Source organism: Choristoneura fumiferana, chromosome 21, assembly GCF_025370935.1.
Source record: "Choristoneura fumiferana chromosome 21, NRCan_CFum_1, whole genome shotgun sequence".
NCBI classification, from domain to species: domain Eukaryota; kingdom Metazoa; phylum Arthropoda; class Insecta; order Lepidoptera; family Tortricidae; genus Choristoneura; species Choristoneura fumiferana.
Window position 1 is genome coordinate 16,804,285 of NC_133492.1, and position 19,539 is coordinate 16,823,823.

The window sequence follows — 19,539 nt, forward strand, 5'->3', positions numbered from 1 at the left end:
ATCCCTGCCTATATACGTCCCACTGCTGGGCACAGGCCTCCTCTCAGAACAAGAGGGCTTGGGCCATAGTTCCCACGCGGGCCCAGTGCGGATTGGGAACTTCGCACGCACCATTGAATCGCTTCGCAGGTTTGTGCAGGTTTCCTCACGATGTTTTCCTTCACCGCAAAGCCCGTGGTAAATTTCAAATGAAATTCCGCACATGAATTTGTAAAAACTCAGAGGTGCGAGGTGGGGTTCGAACCCACGACCCTCTGCTTGAGAGGCGATAGGTCAAACCACTAGGCCACCACGGCTTCACGGCTCCCCTGTTCTCTTACTCGAATTATATTCGACACAAATTAATAAACTATTTTTTCATGCACGCGCAACGAGTTATAATTCATCATCATCATCATCAGCCCGAAGACGTCCACTGCTGGACAAAGGCCTCCCCCTTAGAACGCCACAATGAACGACAACTCGCCACTTGCATCCACCGGTTTCCCGCTACTCTCACGATGTCGTCAGTCCACCTGGTGGGAGGCCTGCCAACGCTTTGTCTTCCGGTTCGTGGTCGCCACTCGAGGACTTTTCTCCCCCAACGGTTATCTGTTCTTCGAGCGATGTGGCCTGCCCATTGCCACTTCAATTTGCATATTTTTCCAGCTAATAATAAGAGAGTTATAATTGAGAAGATTCATTTAAAAAATAAACATAATATGCCTCCGAGCAAATAATCAATACAGTTTAATTCTCTGACATCATTAAAAATTATAATCAGGGGAACAAAATGCTAATGAATCGTGAAATCTGATCAGACTGTCAATTTCGGTATTTATTGCCATTATAATTAAAACTGTTGTTTTATTGAATGTTGCTACACATTTCATTAAGAGGCCGTATGGTATTATAATCAAAGATTTCACATTTTTACTATTAATAATTAACTGTCAACCAAAAGAAGAGTCGGTTACTAAAAATACTATACGAATTACGGATACTAAAATCATAGTAGGTTATAAACTATCCAAAATTGATAATTTGAAAAGTTTTTTAAAGTAAATGTAAGTATATGTAAGAAGCTTACGTATAAACAAAAGTAATATTTTTTTCACTTTCATAAATATTTCGTCTCGCATTTAGTACTTTACCTACGTATCCTCCTCGTGCTCTTCATACAGATTTTTTTCACAAAACTAAGATATACATATTTACTTCTGGCATTTCATGTATTAGCATTTCAGTAGGTAGGTATTTTATTTCAGTCATTTCAGCTTTCTGTCTATTAACAGTCTTTGACATAGAGACCTGTGATAAACAGAGGCCAGACGGATATATTTAATATTATATATACAAAGGAGGCTCAGTAATATAGTTCCGTTTGCCACTCTTCGACTACACGTAGCCGTATGGTTTCACCGGAAGACCAGCGCTGACTCCATCCGAGGAGTCTGCATTTATGCTGAGGCGGGACCATTTCGGGCACATAAGATAGTTTCAGATTGTAACTTACCCTTTCTTTTTAAATTTAGTTTTGATATTTTTGTGTCTCGAATAAACGTTACCCTAATAGGGCAAGTACTGTAAGCCGACATAACGTAATAATAGCTCTACCAGACCATATATATGAAAATCAATATCACCAGGTTGACATAGGAAGCGAAAACAAACAGAGAAGAGATACGCAAAAAAATTCGTTTTCGACAACATCCGTTGTTGTACAAAAGGTACAGTCCAAGAAACTGTATCGAGTACATTCACCAGCATTAATATCTGCCACAGCGAAGCGTGCAAAAATATCTGACACGTCCTTCCAGCCCTAGAAATAGAGTTGTATCAGATAGTTATGCACGCTTGTTGTGTCAGATATTGGTGATGGTGACTGTACCAGGGTGGAACCCTGGTGCTACTTACGTCATGTTGATATCCCATACATTTCCCAAAGAAATTATAGTGAAATTGATTATGAAGAGGTTCCACCCTGGCACGCGAGTCAGTTTCCTTGACTCAACATTAACATATGTAGGACTGTCATTCATTTCTGAGGCTTGTGATGAGTTCCAAGATGCCCTGACCCTCAGGGCAACCGCTGTATACGTAGGGGCAGCTGAACATCTGCCTTCCAGCTACAGCTGCATCTTTGTATGGTGCCATGGCTTCCTTCAAGTCAGGATCCATGTCTTCAAATGGTGATTGGCCATAGTCTGGTCTGAAATTAGGCGAACACCGGATTGTTAGCGGGAAAGAGTAATAAATACATGGAGGTACACATACAAAGAATTCGTTTGTCGGTTAAAACTATCTCCGTACCAAACTTTATCACGATCGTTTGGGTACTTTCAGCGCAGAAGCGTAACAAACAAACGTATTCATTTTACAAAATCATATTGATGTATAGTTATGTATATTTATTCGCGTTGGATGCGGAAAGCACAAGACCGGTCTGAGTAGAGAGCCTTGGCGGAGGCCTATGTCCAGCAGCTTAGTGGACGTCTTTTGGCTGATATGATGATGATGATGATATATTTATGTACTTTTATAATTCACTTAGCAACATGATGGAATTATATAATAACTTTACCAAACTCAAAATACATAAAAAAACTAAAACAGTTTATTTAAAGGAGTCTAACTAGACAAAATCCCGAAGATGCTGGCAGCGTTCCCCCTTCGAATAGCTAAGCTCTTCAATCCCCTGTGACGTTTAGAGTTTTCAATATTTTTACGCAATAAATAAACTTTCATATGAGGAGATACGTGTAATGAGGAGATACGTAGAAGAACGAGGATTCGGTGACTCAAGCGATAGCCAAGTGAATTAGCTCATGGAAGTGGCAATGTGCAGGCCATATAGCACGTATAACAGATGGCTGTTGGGGCAAAAGTCCTCGAATGGAGACACAGCGTTACAGGATTGCTTAGCTTGTGATATGGCTAACACGCGTATACTGTCTGTGGAGCCTCAGTAGTCTCTCGTCCGCCAATGCAAACTAACATGTATAGTGCAGGAAACATTAATTGTTGATCATAAGCTTCACCAAGTACATAACAAGCTACCAATTATTCCTGAACTATACCTATACCTGTTAGTAATAAACGGAGTCATGTTTCACTTGGAGCATCTCTACAGAATCAGTAAAAACTATCCTAAAACGGTTAAAGGCGCAGGTTCACGATGAGAGGCCCTTCCACCCGAAGCAACTGGAGATCTATGGGAGCGGTATTTATGTCTAATACTGGAAGGGTGATAATGTTTGATATTATTAGTAAAGATAGTAGAATTACGTGAGCATGACGTGCATCAGCTCCCCGACGAAACCCTCCTCCTCTACTGGGAACTGTGCAGCCTCGCAGATCGCGCGCAGCATACACTCTCGTCCATTCATGCCATTACTGAAACAAGAAATATCCATTATAATGATTATTGGAGCTCTCCTTGGCGCATAAACGCCATAAAACCTATTTAAAATCCATCGCCGATAAACTTCAAACCCAACAGATAAATGGGAACATTCATTTGCGAATAAACAAATAACATCGCGCCCTAAACGCATATACCTTCCCCATTTAGTCATGGGTAAAAATATCAGCCATAAAAGTTACTTACCTTTTGACGAATTAAACTCTAAAAATAATATGATCAATTTAAGAGCATTCCTTCAATTTCTACATTAGCAAAATCACAGAAAGCATTGATACAGCCAAATTGAAAAAAAAAACGGCTTAATGCATGTCGGGCCTATGCCGATTCCGTACTAATACGGCAAATTTGATTGACTTTTGTGTTGTTAACTTTGTTCCTCTTTTAAAATTGTTTTTTTTTTATTCTTAAGCCAAAATTTTAGCTTATGGGGAGAGGGGAGTTTGCCTCTAACTAATATTAGCACTTTGGAAACTTTGCAAACAGATTGAGGCTTATGTCCAAAAGTGGATCTCGTACGGCTGATTGATAATAATTTGCCACCTCTCAAAAATATCACTAGAAGCATTTTAACGCATAGTTTTATTTTCTGAGCCAACATATTTTGTTTAATGACAATTTGACTCTCAAGATGATAATAATGATGATGATGAACGGTAAAGCTTACGCATCCATCAGCTCAGCAGCAGCCCTGTAAAACACCAGCCGCTCATCCCTCCTCGCCGCCAGCTCAGCGTCCCTCTGCTCTCTGGAGACTTGCTTTATGAAGTAGTACTGGGACAACTGCGATATGTTCTGAAACTGCACGTACTGGTACTGGAAGTTGCATAGAAAGTTCAGGTTCAGTTTCTCCCTGTTCTGGATTGGCGACGTGAAGCCGATGAGAACCTGGAAGCAGATTTATAACACAATATTAAGCACAGACTTAAAAACGCTTTAACTCACGATTATAAGCCGGGAACTGTGCGACTAGTTTTGATCTGTTCGGTAGATCTTCTTCAAATGTGAGTGCGTTCACAACGGTGGCACTGGCCACTTGGTCTAAGAGCCGGTGAAGATCGACCTTCACCAATGTGATAACCAGATCAGACATTTTTTTTATCAAATATTGTTTATTTACACACACGCCTAAGCCTAATAGCTTGCCTATCGAAAGTGTTCATGGCTAACTAACTCCCAGGTGCCGCGTCTCTCGCTATCACTTATGAAAAAGATCTTCCGAAATGATCGAAACTAGTCGCACCGTTCGTGGCTTGTATAAAATTTAAAATTTAGTATTTTTATCAATAATGTCATAATAATATTACAAAAAGACTTGGATATGTTATTGAAGGGTTACTTTGCGGAGCTCCATACTCGTATTAATGAACTATTACTTAATCACCCGCGACCTTATGAAAGCTACGACTATGCAACATATGTGGGTTCATGCCTGTCCTTCACCTCCATACTCTTAGAACACACAAATCACACAAACCCAACTGTCACCACCACCACACTATTCTCCATGTCTCAGTTTGTATTTTTGATATGGTCACGGGATGGAAAAGTAACAAATTTGGAGTTGATATAAAAAATACAAAAAGACTCCAAAAAACAATCATAATTTGATTGCTTAGTAGCGACATCTCTTGTCTGGGTGAGCGGTTAGTTCCGAAAGAAAGTGACGTCTCTCGATGAGAGCGAAACATAGATGTCGCTAGTGCTGCTGCTTAAGTAGCGTAGTAAAAAAAAGCAACCTGAGATATGTGTGCATAGGAGAAATTTGTGTCTAGACTCCTGTCCACCGGTCATGTAGGGGTTATAGCACGCAGCACGGATTGCTGATGACCTGGGTTCGATTCCCAGCGCTGGTCTCTTTTTCTGGTTTTTCTGTGCATCCGTATGTCTCAGTTTGTTATTTCGATACACTATTCTGACGCGTTTCGAAGTCAACCACAGTTCATCCTCAGAACAACACAACTGTTCACCATGCTACCAGATGTCTAACACGGCAATTTGGAGGTGGAGAAGCTACAATGAACACACATTTTTTGCATAGACGTAGCTATATATAGCTATCACCATCTGTTAGCGAAGTAGTAGTTCTTATATCGAAAATGCAAACTGATATAGATGCACAGAAAAACCAGAAAAATAAGACCAGCGCTGGGAATCGAACCCAGGTCTTCCGCATTCCCTGCTGCTGCATTCAGTTTGTATTTTCGATATAGGTTTTACGGGATGACCGTAAAAGTAACAAAAAATTTGGAATTGAAATAAAAAATACAAAAAGATTCCAAAAAACCAATCTTAGTAGTTCTTAGTTCATTAAAAAGCCTTGGCTTGTGTAGTATAATGTACTAAGTACTAAAATGAATTAGTAACTGACACTGGTTTAGAAGATACGTAGAAGAATGAGGGTAACCGACATAGCTACGCGACTTCTCTCGTTGAAGTGGCAATGGGCAGGCCATGTAGCATGGAGAACAGGCCGTTGGGGCCGTAAAGTTCTCGAAAGGAGACCGCGGATCGGCAAGCGCAGCGTAGGACATCGACCGACGAAATAAACGTATGGCCGGTTCAATGGCTGTTACAGGCCGCTTCCAACAGAAACAATAGGGGAGGCCTGTGTTTAAAAGTAGACTAGACTAGAATACTGGAATTACCTACCTTGTAAGTGCCACCGTATGGGTAGACCAAGGGCAAGGCGTTGACCTGTCTCTTGGCCCTAAGGTCAAGCTCCTTAATCTGGTCTTCTGAACTGATCATGCTTCCAGATACCACGTTCAAGAACAGCAGCAAGGTGAATTTCCTGAAATTTTATTGAATAAATTGACTGACAGCTTGATTTTCTGATTAAATTGATTGACTGTTTTTTGTATTAATTAATTGATTGATGGAATGATAATTCAATTCAAGGAATTGAATTCTTAGAACGACGCTTAAATTAAAATATCCTGCTTGTATCATACTTAGAAGGTCAATACAACGCCAGCAATCCCATCATCATCTGTAATTTGGTTTTGTGGAGTCTTTTTTTATTTTTTATTTCAACTCCAAATTTGTTACTTTTACGGGTATACCGTGAAACCATATCGAAAATACAAACTGAGACATAGATATGATGCTTAAGTAGCATAGTAGAAATAAGCACCCTGAGATATGTATGCATAGGAAAAATTCGTGTCTAGATTCCTGTCCAGCAGTGGTGTAGGGGTTATAGCACGCAGCACGAATTGCTGAGGACCTGGGTTCGATTCCCAGTGCTGGCCTCTTTTTCTAGTTTTTCTATGCATCCATGTCTCAGTTTGTATTTTCGAGTTAATCACAGTCTGTATCCCGTAAAAAATAACCATAATTGTCTTCATTTGGATGTAACAATCTAGATAAATCTAGAAAGTCGATTTTAACTCTTACATTCTAACTGAGAACGTGATAAGATTTACGAGTATTTCGCCAATTACATTGTAAAGCCGATAAAAATGTAACAAAAAAAGGACGAATTATTGTCAGCCAAAAATTTTCTTTCAAACCCCATTTTTTATTTGTGTTCTTGTTTCTACTAACATTTAATGGTAAAAGATGTCGAAGATTGTAGTAAATAACTAGATAATGTTTATCATGCACGAGAATTTTAATTACTTAATAGAGGTAGGTAGTAATATTTTCGAAATATTTTTTAAATAAAACTAAACCTGACATTGTTTCGTTGTAATATTACGAATTTTTTTTTTGGTGTTTCATTTTGATAACATAATAATGTTTTACCTTCATTATTTTTAACTTATTTTAAATAAATTAAACGCTATACTAACCTCATCGTTTAATTTAAAGCATCCATTCACGGTTCATTAATATGCTCACATTTTTCCACTAAAGCCCACTGTTCACTGACAGGCTTACTGGCTGAGTCAACGGACCCGGCAGCTTATACGCCATGCGATTGTTAAGGCATGTTCACAGTGGCAGTATCTATTAGTCAAAAGTACCCGACTTAATTGTGATACACAGGTCTAAAGGTTCGCGTTTATTCTTTACAACACAATGTAGGAGTCAATTGTCAATATAGGCCATGAGAGTTGAACTGAATGATTACCCGCACAGCTGCATAAAGAACTGATTGCATAAAAGGAGAAGGAACTAAATGAATGAATGAAGGTCAAAATCCCGTTCTTGTGTGCGTGACCTCAACTCCGATGGCGCGACCTATAGCAATTTTTATCTAGCTTTCATTACCTATGTATTTTTGTGAAAAACATTTATGATGTGCTGGCTCTTTTAAACGGGTGGACCGATTTGAATGCGATTTTTTTTATTTGAAATCAGGGTTTCTAGCGATGGTTCTTAAAGATTTTCCATCAAAATCGATTAAGCCGTTTTTGAAATGACAGAGTCGGGGGTTTTCCGACTTTTTGTTGGTTAAGTTATATTTAAACAAATGAATTAAAAGAATTACTTTGCTCACCCGCCAACACACACAACAACACCTGTCTAACATCTGGTAGCATGATGTACGGTTGTGTTGCTCTGAAGATGAGCTCTGGTTGAGTTCGAAACACGTCAGTGTAGTGTGGTGGTGGTGATAGAGGGGTTTGTGTGTGTTCTTACAGTGTGGAGGTGGAGGAACTGCATGAGCACGCATATTTTGCATAAACTTAGCTATCATAAGGTCGCGGGTGAGCAAAGAAATTCTTTTAGTTCATTAACGCCTGATTCAATAAATTATTTTGAAACCAGCTTGAACCTTTTTAGACATGTTTTATCAAAATCGGTTCAGCCCTTTTTGACATATTGAACTGTATGTGTTATATATTTTTATTTTCCTAGCGGAGGGAGAGCGGGAAACAGACGCGGTTATATTCATAGCTTAACTACACTACTTCGCGGAGAAGCATATCAAGATTGTCCACTTTACTTTTAACCAAAAGCTGTTTATAGCTCGCTATTTATCGCCATTTATAAATACTAAAGCCACGCAACTGTGAACGTGTCCTTACTAATTCGTACTAAATCTCGAGTCACATGATTCTGGCGTCCACTAATTTGTTTATCCAACAAACGGCTGTCACGAGACAAGCTTTCCTTTATCCGTGTCGTGGTTGCCATCAGTTGCCAATTGCTATGACACTTGATTGCTTTGACATACGCTTGGACTTTTGCACTCATCTGTTGTTCGTTGGTAGAAATAAATTTGACGAGTTGATCGCTATTATATTAACGAAAGAATCGTGTATGAAGGTTGTTTTTAGTTAGATTGTTCTTTGTTAAAACTTCTTTTTAGGGGTTTGTCGATTAAGTGATTAAGTGAACTTTGAGTGTTTGAAAAAGTTAAAACATTAGTCCTTCTGGATTAGGAACAATTGAAATTGGATGCATTGTATTGTTTCTTATTTAAAACCGTGTGTAATTTTGTTGTAATGTACTTTCATAAACTTATATCAGTAATCAGTCATGTATTGCTCCAACAAGGTAGACAAGTTGATAGGTGATTTACAAGCAATTCATAGAGCTACGTGTTTTGTGGTAGAGAATTTCTTATTTGCTCAGGAATAATGCTAACTTGTAAATAAAATGTTTTTTATACAAAATATTTAAAAGAAGAAGCTAGCTGATTGACTGACTGAGATACCGATCATCGATATTTCTTTACTTAATATTCCTATCGCTATCGCCTTCAGTTTCGTCACGTACGTCATACCAATTCAAATTCAAATTCAATACACGGCCAACGCCACAAGACACGTCCGCGTGCAAACGCATCTCTATCTCATACATGATCATGATTTCATCCAATAATCATTCGATTATCAGTGTGCTATGTTACGTGTCAATTGTGATATGTCTGAGCGAGACAGCGACAGTCCACGAAAGCTTACATAGACAACGACGACAACTTTTGTGGCCAAACAGTACTTTGTATCAGGTATTTTTTTTTTATTATTTTGTACAATAATGCTAAGTTGGTTTGGAAATGCGGAGAAAATGGATAAAGGAAGAATAAGGAAAGAGATATAAATAAGGTAGTGAAGGGAAATGTTGGAAGGGGGAGACCATGAAGGACATTCCATGATCAAATTGGGGATGTTAAATATCAAGATCAAGAGTACCCGAAGACGGTGAGCATGTACTCGTATGAAAAGACTAATGAGTAATGATTGTTAAGGAAGCGAAAGATTTACGTCAGGATCGTAGCAGGTGGAAACCAATAATCTCTGCTACCCCTTGGTTGGGAAGGCGTGATTGTATATACAACGTGTGACATCCATGAGAAAACTAATTTTAATTAACGATAGCTATTAAGAACGGTTTTATCGAAAAACTATAACAATTACTTTTACTAATGGAGAGTTATTAATTTTTTTAATTTTCTTGAACAGCAATGTAATGCTAACATTTATTAGACGTTTCAGAGAGGCAGCAAATGTTAGTGTTAGGGTTGTAGTTAGCTTTGTTATTGTTACCGATACATTGCGTTTTTGAAAATACCGGCCAATTGCGAGTCGGACTTGCGCAGGAAACATCACTCGAGGACCTTTCTGGCCCTATGTGCGTGTGTTTGTTCACTGCAACACACTAAAATTACTTAATTTTTTTGTAATTATTTGGTTTGGTTAGCTGGATGTCTGGAATAATAACATAGGCTTTCCTTTATTCCATACTAGCTTTTGCATAGCTTATGTCACTTTTTGACCCATAAACTATCTCTATGCCAAAAATCACGTAGATTGAAAGAAGTTTTGACGTGAAAGACGGACAAACACACAATCAAACTTTCGCATCTATAATATTAGTATGGATTGTTCTCTATGTTGTTTACTATGTGATGTTTAACAAAGAGTCAATATATGTACCTACAGTTTTAGGTGGTACTTTTGGAGCCAAAATAAACCTTTCTTTCTTTCTTTCTTTCTGTATTTCTTTCTTAATCCTGGTGACGTCTTCAGAATCAACTCTTTGTCGAGTGAACTCTTTAAACTAAAGTTTATAGCAGTGAGTGTGGATTTGGTTGCAGCTGGCGGACAGTGACCTCAATCGTTATACTAGTATGGATACGCCATATTCATATTGTTAGAAGAACAAGGTTTTTATTAAAATTGTTTCATAAAAACAGTCGCAATCACGGATCATCAGTTTAAGCCAACGTTTTGCTATTATTAATACTTCCACTTGATGTTCCGTGGCGCGCACCCATAAGCCTTGAACTGGCAGCGGGCGGAGAGCGGAGCGGCGAGGGTGTTCTCTGTTCATTGCACGGCCGAGACGCTGCTGCACAGTGGACACCTGTAACACACGCAATGAATAGAAAACGCTTGCCGCTCCGATTCCCGCTAGCAGCCAAGTCCCAGCTTTACAGTCACACCATGCATCATAATAACCTTATTAGCACATCACGAGTGTTGCAGTTTAGTTAACATTTTGACGCCAACAACCTCAAATACAACGGTCGTACCTAACAACAAACATGGCAGAAAACCGGAGATCGCACGGTTGTTTTAAAGCAGCTTCATAACTTTAAACAAAATGTCATCATCATCATCATCAGCCGGAAGACGTCCACTGCTGAACAAAAATCTACCCCATACAGGTTACAGGTGTCTCTGTTCATGGGGCTTTTAATTCAAGGTTCGATTCTACTTACAAATCTAAGCTACTTTTGTTTTGTAACATTTAAAAAAAATTTAGACCCTATTTCCCAGCTCACTATGGGTCGAAAGCCCGATCTAGCTGGACAAAATTATTTTACACTCTTAATCAGTTCTAACGGGTGTGTTTATGTATAGTTTGTCTTAATAGACCAAAATTAAAAATAATTGTCTTTTTTGTGCAAATACACCTTTGTATAGGAAGAATTACTACGGCAAAATTGAACTAAAATTGGTATTTACATTTTTAATAGAACATTATTGCAAATGGGACCTAAAAAAATAAGAATAGCAGTCATAAAAAATACAAAATGATAGCTTCGGGAATAGCCAATTTAATATTTCGTATAGAAGCTTTTGTTACTTCACTGTTATGAAATTTCATTGAAATATATTTAAATAAGCGACTATTTCTTTCATTTTTTGGGTATTGAACCCAATTATGGTAAAAATTCTTCCTAGATATAATTATTTCGGTTTCTGAAAAAAATAACAGCTTCAGCTTAACTATAATAAATAATAATAATCGCGTGGTTCCGCAGTTTCAAATGAAGTTAATCCAATACTGTACCACATAAAAAAATTACAGCCATGGTACAAGATGGTACATGTAGTTTCTGGTCTAAGAAACTAAAAATATGCACTAAAAATTTGATATTCATCACTTTCCTCGGCATTTTACTCAGCAAAAGTGGAAGTGAAGACTTATAATTAATCTATTTTAATTAACACCGTGAATGACACGCAAGAAATTACGGAAAGTAAATGATTTTATTACGCACGACAACGCTCTTATTGACACTTCGAGATTAATAATTAATTATTGGAGGGTACTTACACAAAATTATCAACGGAATCGTGACCTCGGGAGTATCTGTTGTCGTTTTTGCTAGTACTAATACAGAATTGCAGTGATGGTTTTTGTCCAGCTAGATCGGGCTTTCGACCCATAGTGCAGCTGTACCATTGATTAGTACCATTAATGGAACTACTGGGAATTTTTAAGTCCGCCAAAATAAATTTAAAACTCTGTAATGTATACTTCGAAATATATGTATATATTGATAGTTTGTGTGTAGCAGTTAGTTAGGAAATAAAAGGCGTAACGCACGAACAAACTGGTTTTACTCGTTTTACAAACTCTTATCGAAATAAATATATTCTTTAAAATTATTAAGGCCTTGTTTTCAAGTGAAATAAATATGACTTCTTTTTCTTTACTAAATAAATACGTCCGAGTAGTAGTAGTGTAGTGACCTGCCTAACGCATAAACTTGTTTGGTTAAAGCGTTAGTAGCGTTATAAGTAATACCATCAATGGTACTAGTGGGACGAAAATTCCCAGTAGTACTATTAATGGTACAGCTGGGAAAGAGGGAATTAAGATTATTTATTGATCCTCAAAGTTTAATTGTTAAACCAGTGTATTGGATATGGTGGTGTTATCGCTATCTCTTGGTACGGGGGCCTTGAAATAATGTTTGACAGTATTTGACATCTCTAAGATAAACATTTTGTTAAAGTGCCGTCAATTTAGTATTGTATCGCATAAATAGATAATTTAATTTGTATGAGAAAAAAATAAATGAACAGTGGTCGTACTTTAAAAAAGTAACAGAACCAAAGTATCGAACCCTGGATTTGAAGTCCCATGGTCAAAGACTCCCATTCCTATGGGACGCTACAATGAACGATGGGGTCACACTGCTTGCAACTGCGTGGCTTAGGTGTTCCTAATCAAACGGTGTTAGGTGTGCTTAGGTGTTAGGTGTATGGTGCTCTGCTAACACTTTATATTCATACCTATGTACCTACAAATTTTCAGCCTTCAGTGCTCGACTTCAACTCGCACTTGGCCATAAAACCCACTTCCTTTTTCAGCTGAACATAGGCGTGACTACTCCGACGCCTATCAAGACCATAAACGTAGGTTGGGCGTTCCAGGCCAACTTCCAACTGCCCTGGAACCGAACACAGATACCCTTCGACATTCTGGAAGCCAATTCTGGATACACCGGATTCTCGAGGAAGAAGAGGGAGGAAGACTACGAGAGCGACGCGAAGTTGTACCATTTTTACAAATATGTGGAGGAAATGCTGAACAGGTAAAAGCAATCCCACTGTCCCATTAATAAATGCGAATTGTTGTAAGTCTGTTTGTTTCTTACCTCTTCACGTCTAAACCACTGAACCGATTTGAATGAAATTCGATACACAGTTATTTTGAGTTCCGGGGAAGCACATAGAATAATTTTGATCTCGGAAAATAGCGTAGTTCCCGCGGGACAGTGGCAAACGAATTCTGCGCGGACGGAGCCGTGGGCAACAGCTAGTCAAATCATAAGTTTATTTCGCGGAGTTCACCACCCTTCATCAGTTCATCAGTCCAGGGAGGATAACCACGCTGCATCTTCCGACGCATTGCCACTCAATAACACATTGGCTCCAACGGATATCAGTTCTTCGAGCAACGTACCGTCGAACAAACTGAATCATATTCCTATACCACGTGGAAGCTTTGTACTTATGTCAAGTTAACATCCCATACTTTTGTCAAGGAAATCAAAGTGAATGATCAGTATTAAAAATTTCCACCCTGCTACAGCTTAAATCAGTTTGTTTGACTGTACCAACTACTTATGCTTGGTATATTTTCGTTTTCCTGAGGATCTCGTCATGTCTGATTCGATTTTACAGAGACTCTCCAAGCACAGTCATCCATCTATCGACCAACCAAATGAATATGATTTAAAACTTTACAGACATTAAATCAACAATGTCACATTCAAATTTCCCTCCAAAGCTATAAAATTCGAGTATTACACATTCGTGATAGTTTATGACCCGCGTGGTAATAATAAATAAGTGAAGTTAGACACATATTGGTCAGACCAAGCGGTTTCCTCTGCGGAGATAGTATTTCAGAATACTTATGTGAAAAACTTATACACCCTAATATTTTTTATTTCTGTTTACTTAAGGGAACATTCAATAAGTCAAATGAAGTTCATTTCTCTGAGACACAACCAGGTCATCCGTCCATCTCGTTAGTGGACGTCCGCGGTCTCTCGAGAACATTTCAGCCCCAACGGCCATCTGCTCTCCGTACTGCCTGCCCATTGCCACTTCAACGAGCTAATTCGCTTGGCTATGTCGGTGACCCTTGTTCTTCTATGTATCTCCTCATTTTTGATTCAATCCCGTAGAGAAACCCCAAGCATAGCTCTCTCCATAGCTCGCAGAGCAACTCTTGAGCCTATCTATAAGGCTTATAGTGAAGCACCACGTCTCGGATCCATATGTCATCACTGGCAACACACATTAGTTAGTCGCGGGTTCACGGTGGATGCAGGCCGCTGCCAACCGAGGCGACTGGAGGTCTGTGGGGGAGACCTATGTCTAAACATGCCCTACGGCTGAGATGATGATGATGATGATGATGATGACTGGTTGCTAGCGACTGGTTGGGACAAAGTCTCCTTATTACATTAATTTCCTTGTTAGTTTTAATGCTGTATTCAAATCCGGTGCAATCCGTCTGACAGAGTAGGTACATCAAAATCAGTTATGCTCTTTCAGATTGGTTGTACCGGTTGTACCAACATTTATTTTTCAATAACTTCATTGTTTTAAAAAATATTCGTGTGTTTTGCTAAGTCAGTAATTCTACTTCATCTAACTGTACACTGATAATTTTTATTTGTCAGTTGTGATTAGACGCTTTTTTTTTAAAGAAAATCACACATTGTCAGCAACGGCCACTATTCAATTATCGAAATAGTATGCAATCTAGCAAAAATATTTAATTGGCACCTGTTGCAGTCGTAACTTTTAGACTGGGCACAATTAAAAAGGGATTTAAAAACACAAACAGAACATAATTTAAGACATTGTGCAATCGATTCTACTTTCGATTCTGAGCAAACTACTTTCTGGTTTTCAGTTACCACCCTTATCTTTGATTTAAATAAAAATACATAATAAACAAAAAATGCTGTCAAATTGAATGAATACACAAACATGATTTATCGAACTCTGACAACTGTTTACTTTGAAAGCAATTTGCGCATAAATTGGATATGTCAATTCACATTTTCCGTATGCCGCATAGTAATTTATAATGTTTGCCACCTGAGTAACGTCGTACTTTTGGTAGGTTCAAGCTGGTTTAAACATAATTTATTTAATCAGGCGTTACTTTGCGGAGGTCCATATCAATTACTAAAAGAATTTCTTTGCTCACCCGCGACCTTATGATAGCTAAGTTTATGCAAAATATGCGTGCTCATGCAGTTCCTCCACCTCCACACGGTAAGAACACACACAAACCCCTCTATCACCACCACCACACTAGACTGACGTGTTTCGAACTCAACCAGAGCTCATCTTCAGAGCAACACAACCGTACACCATGCTACCAGATGTTAGACAGGTGTGGTGTGTGTTTGCGGGTGAGCAAAGAAATTATTTTTAACCGACTTCAAAAAAGGAGGAAATAAAAAAAAATGGAACCGACTACAAAACCCTTGAAAATATTTTAATAGGTAGGTACCTACTAGCTCGAAGTCGGTGACTCAGCACGACCCAGCAGGATCGATTGAAACCCATAGTATGTAGGTGAGGTAGACGACTATACATTGTTCCATTCCTGCTGGCTCGTGCTGAGGCACCGACTTCGAGCTAGTAGGTACCTACCTATTAAAATATTTTGTAGTCGGTTCCATTTTTGTTATTTTTTTATTTTTTTGGAGTTGGTTTTACTTTTTGTTAAAAAATTTCTTTTTTTTTTTGGTGGTATTTTGACTATAAATAAAAGCTTGTAAAAAATTAGGGTCACCCTGCCCTGCCCTGTCCTGTCTGCGAGGGATGGCCCTGCGAATTAGCTTGTTAAAGTGGCAACGGACAGACCACATACCACGGAGATCAGATGGCCATTGGGGTTGAAAAATTCTCGAATGGAGACCGCGAATTGGCAAGCGCAGCGTAGGACGTACACCAACAAGATGGACGGAGACCTGGTTAAAGCCATGGATTCACGGTGAATGCAGGCTGCTTCCAACCGAAGCAACTGGAGGTCTATGAGGGAGGCCTATGTCAAACACTGACGATATCGCGAGAGGCAACCGGTGGCTGCAAGTGCGAGCTGTCGTTCATTGTGGCGTTCTAAAGGGGAGACCTTTATTCATTAATGGACGTCTTCCGGCTGATGATGATGACGTTGATGATGCTGATATTGACACCCATGATTAAGCCATGAATCCTTTAATATTTCAGTTATGGCCATAATGGTACATCGTGCGTGCTGCATACTCTGTGCCAACTCGGTGCCGAGCCCTTAGGAGCTGATGAAGATAACATCCTGCATGAGCTAGCTACGTTCGTGTTCAAGTTGGTATCATTACTTTTCTGATTAAATATTTTAAAGATACGGGAGATCTATGGAAGGATTAGGTTCCTTAAAGCACTGATGACATCTATCATACAGCTCCACTTACCCAGAGCTGTATAATTTGTGGCCTTTTTTTACTAGGTAATTTTCTTTATTAAAAAAAAAACTATATTTAAAAATTAAAATTAAAAAAATAAAAAAAAATAAAAAAAATAGTTCATTGAAAAGGTATCGCATTACAAAATTGCATTGCGTTGGTCCCACACTAGGCAAAGCCTGTCACGTGGCAACCGGGATTCGGGTACACTCGGGTAACTCTTTACATGATTTAGCTTAAAACTTAAACACACTGGGTAATTTCAAAAAAAGAAGAGAAAAAACTTAAATAGGTAAAGTGACAGGTTGCTTAAACTAAAAACAGTAGGTGTGTATGCAACTGTGTGTGTGTGTGTGTGTAACAGTGAGGATAGGTGGGATTTACTGTAGCCACCTAGGCCACAACCCTGAGCAGGCTCTCATTAAACTTACTTAATTACAAATAACCCCCCCCCCCATTCCACTGTCGCTGCTCATTGTGCCCAGAAGGCTGGCAGCATTGCCACGTTGGATCGCGAGGCTGATCCTTTGCCCAAAATAGCTGCCAGCCCGCTGGTCACCCGCAGCATCTATTAGGCGCGTGGATATCTCCTTGGCGATATCGCGCGCGCCTGGTCCCCACGACCCCAGAGTTTTACTAATACTCGTATTACAAAATGTTATACGCAAGCGTGGCTATTATAATGTAGAACAAATTTTAATGAAGTCTAACCATTATTATGAAATAAGTCTTCTAAATACCCCAGTCACCTAACACCTTCGCTCTAAGTAAAATCAATATTAATTCAAATAAGCAATTTTTTGCATTAAAAATTAGGTCAAGTAATTTGCAAATATATTCTTCAATAATCCACTAAAATTTATCACCGCGACGGTAAAATTGTATAAAAAATAATCTTTAATAATTCTGTACAAATCAGGCGAAATTGCTATAAGCCTATATTTACTTCATAATTTACTCGTTTTATTTATGTTCTTTGTAAGACGTGTAAAATCCACTTTTTTTTAAAGTTACTTAAAAAAGGCTTCATATTTTCTAAAGTAAAAATTAAAAATTAATTACTATAGTGGCATAAAAGGTAAGTTAAGGTTTAGGTATGTCTTTTTAACGTGCCTTGAAACTTTGTACTTATTTTTGCTGCTCATGTTATATCGGTTTAACAAAATACGGAATTTCCAATCATATCTATTGTTGGATTTTAAATGATAATTATTAAAAGTCCAATTTCTTGATAATATTGTGACCTAAAAATATCTTATTTTATTTTTTTCCTAATAGAAATTAGACGTATTATAAAATAATCACTTTAGTGTTTTTTTTTAATTTCCTGTTAGATATATTGGTGGATTCAGCTTGCGGGTCTAAAAACTGAATTATTCAAACATAATTTGACAGAAAATTTACTGATAACATTTTTGCTCAAAAAAAATCACCTATTTTAGGGTACAATTTTTTTACCATCTTCCGGTACCAAATTTTGGTGGATTCTAAAATACAGGTTCTTAAAATTACACGTAAAAGTCGTATACAAAAAATATCCTTATATCGAATTATTTCCAAAAAAACTGTAGAATGACCAGGCTAAAAACTAAAACTTATAATGCACTTCCATTGCAAATGAAGCAAGACTGTGTGTCCCTAAGAAATAGCAAGCACCAGGGAGTTAGAGACGTGCAGCCGGGTTTTTCAGATGAAATCTGGCACTGTCTGGGCTTTCCCTTTCTAGAGGTCCATAACGAATTTTTCCCGACTGCACGCCCCATATCCTAATAAAGCACCTCAAAAAATATATAATTTAGTAAAATGACGGAGGGACCTAAAGGTCTAGCATCTTTAGCCCTTCCGGCAACTCAACCCCTAAAATAACCACAATACTATTAATAATTTCTCAGAACTGTTAACATAAAACTAATGTAATATTTTTTTTTTTACTTTCAGCCCATTGAACGATCTCGAAGACTCTCCAAGTCCGGACTCGAGTCCATATGTGCAAGCCTACCTACACGGCCAGAAGCATCGAGACTGTTCCAAAAAGTTCCACTGCACTTCCATATCGTTGGTCGACATGTTTACAAAAGTGCATGACGGATGTTAATGATATTTGATACTTAAATAGTGTCCTTCATCTATCTACGGGATCTTGCCGCGCCTGACAATTCTTATAAACGATTGTGAGGTTGTTTGTAATAGTGAAGACACTGCACATTGCGCGCTTAGAGTATAGCATCACGGCAAATGGCGGCATCAGTTGCCGTCACTTATGCTCTCTGAAGTCATCAGCAGAAGTCTAAATAGTCATCAATTAGTGTCCATCTCGTTGGTGGACGTGCGACGCTGTTAAGCAATTTGCGGTATCTACTCGTATTTGAGAACTTTTTGAGTCTAACGGCCATCTATTCTGCGTGATTTAGATATGGCCAGTTACTAGAACCAGTTGACAGTCACTAAAAGCTTAAAATTTATAAAAATGTTAATAGCGCCTCTGAATTATTAGCAGTAAGTATAAGTGATTTAGGATTTTTAATTTTATATGTCGGTAAGGATAATACAGCGTTTAGAGCGGTCATTAAATTGTTTGAATTGCCCCGGCTTCCTAAAATCCCTCGTAAACGATCATCTCTGAATTATGATGACACTTGCTTCGGACCACAACTTCACATACAACCCCATACCCATAAACCCCATTGTCATAATCAATTTCGCTACGATTTTTTCGGCAGATGTATGGAATGACGATATGACATCGGTAGCACAAGGGTTCCACCCTGGTTTAAGCGATTTAATTTCTTTGACACTGCGTGGAAAATGTGTTTAGTAAAAAGGATTTTTCGCGATAGTTCTTATGTCTGTTCCTTCTGAGGAACTATTGCGTTTTTTTCGCACTAGTTACTTCACCAGAGATGGAGGAAGAACCGCTTTTATTTTTTGCCTTTGTTCGTTTCACAGTAGCACCTTCAGTTCTTGCAACTATACCCAATTTCAAGTCCCTTGTAAAATTGCTAACAGACAAGGACAGCTGAAACTA

At 38.4% G+C, this 19,539-nt stretch overlaps 2 protein-coding genes across 2 annotated transcripts; one reads left to right on the top strand and one right to left on the bottom strand.

Moving 5' to 3' along the window:
- Positions 1-1,094: 1,094 nt before the first annotated feature.
- Positions 1,095-7,281, bottom strand: LOC141439573 (uncharacterized). Its single transcript, XM_074103862.1, has 5 exons — positions 7,201-7,281; positions 6,056-6,197; positions 4,071-4,291; positions 3,268-3,375; positions 1,095-2,191 (listed from the first exon to the last, which is right to left on the bottom strand). Exons 1-5 carry the CDS (start codon positions 7,203-7,205, stop codon positions 2,014-2,016), a joined length of 654 nt encoding a protein of 217 aa, XP_073959963.1. The 5' UTR covers positions 7,206-7,281; the 3' UTR covers positions 1,095-2,013.
- Positions 7,282-9,122: 1,841 nt separating this feature from the next.
- On the top strand, positions 9,123-19,530 carry LOC141439528 (uncharacterized). Its single transcript, XM_074103816.1, has 4 exons — positions 9,123-9,308; positions 12,910-13,133; positions 16,303-16,416; positions 18,453-19,530. The coding sequence occupies exons 1-4, from the start codon at positions 9,159-9,161 to the stop codon at positions 18,607-18,609; spliced, it is 645 nt and encodes a 214-aa protein (XP_073959917.1). The 5' UTR covers positions 9,123-9,158; the 3' UTR covers positions 18,610-19,530.
- Positions 19,531-19,539: the final 9 nt, after the last annotated feature.